The 7,055-nt window shown below is 45.0% G+C and overlaps 1 protein-coding gene across 1 annotated transcript in view; it reads left to right on the top strand.

The window, feature by feature from the left end:
• The first annotated feature begins 3,207 nt into the window (after positions 1-3,207).
• Positions 3,208-7,055, top strand: part of slc10a2 (solute carrier family 10 member 2) — an 8,539-nt gene continuing 4,691 nt past the window's right edge. The window contains exons 1-2 of the mRNA XM_063214546.1: positions 3,208-3,980; positions 5,666-5,784. Of these exons, the coding sequence (XP_063070616.1) occupies positions 3,547-3,980; positions 5,666-5,784 (553 nt within the window). The 5' untranslated portion in view covers positions 3,208-3,546. The remainder of the gene's footprint in view (positions 3,981-5,665; positions 5,785-7,055) is intronic.

The raw sequence follows: 7,055 nt of genomic DNA, 5'->3' as shown, positions 1-7,055 counted from the left end.
GTTATTTTGACAATGTCATTTATGTTTTGAGAAATGAGCCAAACCAATGAGAAATCTGTAATATATGGGCGTTACTTTATAATTATTATAATTTACAGTAATGGAAGTTACTGTAAAATGTCCTTGGTAGAATTGGTAAATTGTCTGTGTTGTTAATGGTTTCATTCACTTTTTCATTTTTATACATACAGTAGTTGAAATCTTTTAGCTGTACATTTATCATAGTGACAAAACATCTAATCATTTTGACTTGAAGTGCTTACACAATGCCAAAGGGACAATTATTTGATTATTGGGAAAAACTGTTTGCAGGGGTGACTCGCACACAGAATGACCACTCAAACAGTGTTTTTCAGAGTGTTTTTTTACTTGGTGGAGCCCAGAAGGGTGAAAAAAAAAAGAAAAGGTGCAAGCGTTTCAGTCCTCCTGGACTTTCCTCAGTGCAAAAGTAAGTGCAACATTGGAGCCATCTTTTACAGGGTTTGTCAGGTGCTTACAATTAGTGGCTAATTAGCCACATACCAATCGCAGACAAAGCACACTTGTAAGAAAACTTCAGTTTACAAACATTACAAAGTACAGCAGTGTGTAAAAGATTTTTTTTAAAACAAAAAACATGACATATCCAACTCCTCATTTATTCCAGTCATCGTTTTTAAGTAATAAATATATCTATATTCGTGTTGTAGTAGCAATTTGTCAGTGTTGCCACCTCGTCTGTTTGGAGTAATTAGGTCAATGCCACAGAAGTCCAAGTCAGTAATTGAATGATTGCCATCAGAAAAATGCCTAGCCACTGCAGATTTGGGGTCTTGTCTGCGGATGGCGCTCTTGTGCTCATTAAACCTAAATCTCAATTGTCTGGTGGTTTTACCAACATATTGAACGCCACATTTAGTGCACACCAAAAGGTAAATAACATTAGTTGATCTAAATGTAATACATTTCCTGATTCTGTATTCTTTTTTTTTGTGACAAGACTAGAAAACACATTCACATTTTTAGTGTTGGAGCAGGCAGCACAATTGCGACATGGAAAGAAACCTGTGGTATTGTCCAGACGTTCTGTACGGCTATTGTTTGGGATAGGAATTTCGTTTTGACACACCGGTAAACTATTTTCGAAGGGATATGAGCATTTGATGAGGAGCCATGTTGTTTATTTTGAGAGGAGGACTGCATTTTTTATGGTAAGATATTTACGTATATGGGAAAGGGGATTAGTCTTGAGCAAGAATGAGCTTTTTGGGGATATGTCATTTCGCTAGTTATCCTAAATATTGTGCCAAAGTCTAAGAATGCTTTGCAAAATGGCCCAATAGTTACATGCTATCTCAGCTTAAAGAAATGAGCCAAACCAATTGAGGTAAACTCGAAGTCCTGCAGTGAGGGGCATTGCCACCTGTGGAATGTGTCTTTTGCATTTCACAGCTGAACTTTGTCTTTAAGTGGTGTGTATGGGTATGTTTGTGTGTGTGTGTGTGTCTGAGGACTTCTAAAGTTTAACCAGGTCAGTACTATTATGGAGAACGGGTCATGGCAAAGGTCAACACAAAAAAGAAGGGAGCAAAGAAAAAAGAAATGAGCAGAGAAGAGAGATGGGGTAAAAAAGAAAGGGAACACGGAGAGAAAAGAAGGGGAAAATAAGGTAGCAGAGGACGGAAAAGAGGAGTATGGATTAGAGAACATTGTATGGAATAACGTGTTAAGAGGAGGACAGTATGTGGGAAGTTGAGGTATGTCAATAAAATAGGGGAGACACACTCACTTACATCCTACACACTTCAATAGAGGTGTGCGTGTGTCTGTCTGTCTGTCTGTGTATGAAGGAGACACGAAGGTGGAAATGTACAGTAAGTTAAGGAGCCAAGAGTGTCTGGAAGTGGAGTGGGGAGTGTAGAAGAGAAGACGGAAGCAGAGAGAGGAGAACAAGGGAGTGGGGAGTTAAGGGTGCATGGAGGTGGTAAGGTGGCAGTTAAGGGTGCATGGAGGTGGTAAGTTGGGAGTTAAGGGTGCATGGAGGTGGTAAGTTGGGAGTTAAAGGGACACTGTGTGAGATTTTTAGTTGTTTATTTCCAGAATTCATGCTGCCCATTCACTAAAGTTACCTTTTTCATGAATACTTACCACCACCATCAAATTCTAAGTATTCATTATGACTGGAAAAATTGCACTTTTCATACATGAAAAAGGGGATCTTCTCCATGGTCCGCCATTTTGAATTCCAAAAAAATGACTCTACTTGGACCATACTAGGAAATATGTGTTTATTACTTGGTTAACTTTCGTGTAAATATCAAATTTGGCAATAGGCAGCCCAGTTTCAATGAGCAGCATAGTTGCAGTACCTTTTTTGACCGTTTCCTGCACAGTGTCCCTTTAAGGGTGCATGGAGGTGGACTAGGGAGGAGGCCAGGGTAGAGGAGGAGATGGCAGAGGGGTAGGGAGAACAGAGGGGAGGGAGAGGGGGAGAAGAACTAGTGCCTGGAGATGGAAGAGGAGTTAGGTGTAGGTGCCTGTTGGAAGCTTGAGGGTCAATAAACTTTAAAGGGCCACCGGGCAGATAAGACAGTCAGTGCTGCAATCACATTTATTGGACATAAAAACTCCTCACAATGACAATGCCATTCTCTTCTTTTACCGTTTTACCTCTTTCCCACTGTGCCAACCCCCCACCATCCCTACACACACATGCACACACACACCCAAAGTGTCTCTTGTAAAAATGACATGGACACTGACCCCATAAACCACGTTAGGCAAGGAGTTAATTTTTTATTTTGGGATGATTTTGTGTGTGTGTGTGTGTGTGTGTGTGTGTGTGTGTGTGTGTGTGTGTGTGTGTGTGTGTGTGTGTGTGTGTGTGTGTGTGTGTGTGTGTATGGGCATGCGTATGCAGGTGTGTGTGTGTACGTGTGTGTGTGTGTGGGCATGCGTGTGCGTATGCAGGTGTGTGTGTGTGTGTGTGTGTGAAGGTATTAAAGGTCTGTGACTGCCACACTCGTCCTCTGTCACCGCCGCCACTCACCCAGGAAGGAGGGAGAGAGCGCGTGTCACACTCATGCGCGTAGAGAGAAGAGACAGAGAACAATTAGAAGAATAGGAGGAATAGACCATAGCAAGAAACCAGACAGAATAGAACGAGGATAAAAAGGAAACCTCTGGATTCTTTCATCAGGACTTCCATCATCATCACACATTCTTCCATCTCCACCATCAGGATTCGTCTCGTCTCTCCTCTCCTCCACAGGCCTCAGACATCTCTCCTCTCCTCTCTCTCTTCTTGTCAAACACTCATCTTTTTTCATCCCCTCCTTCTTTATTCCTCTTTTCTGACAGCCACAGTTCTCCTCTCATTCCCCTTTTTATCCTCTAATTCAGAGCCCCATATTTCCCTTTCTCTCTTCTTCTTCTTCTTCTCCTGTCTTCATCCCTTCATCTCAAGAGAGTGCACCCAGACCCAGACTCCATCCCCTGGACACCTGTGAGCTGAGCTGAGCTGATTCCGGAACTCTTGACTCTGTTACCGTGACGATTCCCATCATCATGCCCTCTTCCTCATCCTCCTTGTTATCAACCTCCTCCTCGTCCCTATCCTCCACCTCCGCGATGCCCTCCACGTGCCACCCCAACGCCACGGTGTGCGCGGGCGACTCGTGCCTGGTGCCCCCGAGCAACTTCAACGAGATCCTCAGCGTTGTGCTGAGCGTCGTGCTGACGGTCATGCTGGCCATGGTCATGTTCTCCATGGGCTGCACCGTGGAGCTCCCCAAGCTGCTGGCCCACCTGCGGCGCCCCTGGGGCATCGCCATCGGCTTCCTGTGCCAGTTCGGCATCATGCCCTTCACCGCCTTCGCCCTCTCGCTGGCGTTCAACGTGCTGCCCGTGCAGGCCATAGTCATTATCATCATGGGATGCTGCCCAGGCGGCTCCAGCTCCAACATCATCGCCTACTGGCTGGACGGGGACATGGACCTCAGGTGAGGCGAGTGTGTGTGCGTCAGTGTGTGTGCGTGTGTGTGTGTGTGTGTGTGTGTGTGTGTGTGTGTGTGTGTGTGTGTGTGTGTGTGTGTGTGTGTGTGTGTGTGTGTGTGTGTGTGTGTGTGTGCGTGTGTGTGTGTGTGTCTGTCGGCCTGCCTGTGTACTCGGTATATCCACGCACGTGGTGATGCTTGTTTTTATGTCCTCAGTGGTACCTTGCTTTGGATGAAAGTGTCTGCTAAATGTGACATTAACTTATATGTGCATATGATGTTTTTTTATGTCCTCACTCCTCGTTGATACCTTGCTTTAGTTGAAAGTGTCTGCTGGGTGTAATATTAATTTATGTGCATATATGAGATGGGAAGTGCATGTGGGGGGTTGATAAAAAGGACAGGAGGTAGGAAAGGTAACTGTCTCTATTCTATCATTGAACACAGAGAAAGAAAGAGAGTGAAGGATTGATTTAAAGAAGAGAAGTTGTTAGGGAGGGAGATATAGGGAGAGATAGAGAAACAAAAGAGGTGATGAGTGGAAGTAGGGTGGCATGGAGGGAAGGAGAAAAACCTAGCATGTACTGCTGTGCAGACTTTACTAATGTACACTGAACACTGAAACGTCTACATGACATAAGGCTACTCTGCCTGCATCATCACAGACACAGACAAAGGGGAAAAATTGAAGAGAGGTGGACTCATTGAAAGTAAATACTCTCAATGGGTGGACTTCATCACCCACTGCCAATGGAACCCTGAAATCATGGGGGTATGGGCGCTTCACACTACACTATCAATTTTTCCCCCATTTTGTCATAACTGTTAAAGTTAATGTTGTGTCACATCCTATTTGGCACAACATCGAGTGAATGTTATGATGTTACATTAATCATGACTTCCTGCGATAGCCTGACATGTCAGAATTTTTGTTGGCAGTCGTATGATGTTTCCATTGCACAGTGTGACTTGGCATTGCAAGGGCGCGATGGAGTGACCATGACTAGGGTTGTGGGCGTACTCTGACTGTCACGCCAACAGTCCTGGTTCGTTGGTGTGGCAGTCCAAGTATGATGCTGTACCACAGGAGGTCCGAGTTCAAGTCCCGGGGGGGCGGGGGGAACTCTTTGCTACAGAGGGAATAACTGATAACCATTATGTAGACTGAGCTGGCTATTGTGATGAGAGAAGTTAGCAGAAAGAAAAGGATGGAGAGAGGTGGGGTGGGGGGCAGTCATGGTCCAGTTGTGACCTAACGGTTAAGGAGATGGCCTTTAGATCAGAGGGTTGCAGGTTCATATCCCACCCTTCCACTCCCCTACCGAACGCCATGGCCTTGAGCAAGGCACCTAACCCCACCCTGCTCCAGGGACTGTGACCAATACCCTGTAAATAACTGTAAGTCGTGTAATGTGATGAGAGCAGAAAGAGAAGGATGCAGAGAGAGGATGGAGAGATGGATTGAAGGAGATAGACTAGAGGAAGAGGGGAATTTGACTTTGTATTGATGCTATGCTTATAGGGGTATGTTTGTGTGTGGATATTAATACTTGGGGGTGAAACTCTGTGTGTGTGTGTGTGTGTGTGTGTGTGTGTGTGTGTGTGTGTGTGTGTGTGTGTGTGTGTGTGTGTGTGTGTGTGTGTGTGTGTGTGTGTGTGTGTGTGTGTGTGTGTGTGTGTGTGTGTGACAGTATAAGCATGACGGCGTGTTCGTCCATCCTGGCCCTGGGGATGATGCCTCTGTGTCTTCTCATCTACACCTCCGTCTGGGTCTCTGCTGACACTATCCAGATCCCATACGAGAGCATAGGTAACACACGCACACACACACACACACACACACACACACGCGTGCACACGCACACGCACACGCACACAGACACACACACGCACACATAGGCCTATCCTGGCACACACACTCAAGCAAAGAGAACAAATACACTGTGATCCTGATCTTAATGAGTCTCACATGAGAGGATATTAAGTTGTATAATCATTATACAACTTAATATCCTCTCATGTGAGACTCATTACAACACATTTTCACTGAATCAGCTCTCTCTCTCTCTCTCTCTCTCTCTCTCTCTCTCTCTCTCTGCATCACTCTCTCCCTTTCCCCCTCTCTGTCTCTGACAAAATCCCACTTGAAAACCTCCCTTTGTCATTTGTTGTGACATAGCACTCAGCCAACAGACACACCAAAAGTTAACCTGACATCCTAACCATTTACCCAGGACTGTCCTCCGCTCTCTCTCTCTCCTTTGCGTACCCCCCCCCCCATACAGTATGTACATTGGTCTATTTTACTATATGTATTTGTATGTATCGGTATGTCTGTAAGGCCTGCACGTGTCCGAGAGAGCCTGTGTTCACGTGCAGTGTGTAGTCGTGAACCACCTCCTGACCAAGTAGTTTTATGCGCACGTGCATGCGCGCGCGCGTGTGTGTGTGTGTGTGATGATCTTAGTTACCGAGCACCTGTGTATGTGTTTGTATGTGTGTGTTTGTGTGTGTGTGTGTGAGGGGTTATAAGCTTAGACCAGTGCAGCTCAGCAGTTGCCCACCTGAGCAATGACCTTTCAGTGTGTGTGTGTGTGTGTGTGTGTGTGTGTGTGTGTGTGCGTGTGCGCGCATGTTACCTGAGTTTTAGCACCTGCACAGAGCACATGCACGTACGCGTACGCTTCAGAGGAACTTACATCAGCACAAACCCTACAGTGCAATCACCTGCGTTAGAGCGGTGAGAGAAGAGCAGTTTAGTATTATCGCTTCCCATAAAACAACTGTAAAATGTCTTGAATGCCAGGACAGCCTGTACCTGCACACACTACACTGCATTCCACATTATTACGCAAATGACATTTTTCGCTGTTTCCCCAAATAATCAATACAAATGACAGTCGTCATAATTTTCAAGTCATCAGCCATAAGAGTACAATTAAAGCGTTTTTGAATGAACCTCCCAATGATAACGGTATTTTTTTTAAAATATTAAAAAACTTAAAATGCCCAAAATGCTCTGTTCCAAATTATTACGCAAAACAGTTTTGTAGTGTTGTTATCCAAATTTCTTTCTTCTTT

Source organism: Engraulis encrasicolus, chromosome 13, assembly GCF_034702125.1.
Source record: "Engraulis encrasicolus isolate BLACKSEA-1 chromosome 13, IST_EnEncr_1.0, whole genome shotgun sequence".
Classification (NCBI taxonomy): Eukaryota; Metazoa; Chordata; class Actinopteri; order Clupeiformes; family Engraulidae; genus Engraulis; species Engraulis encrasicolus.
This window is presented reverse-complemented; position numbering and strand designations above follow the sequence as displayed.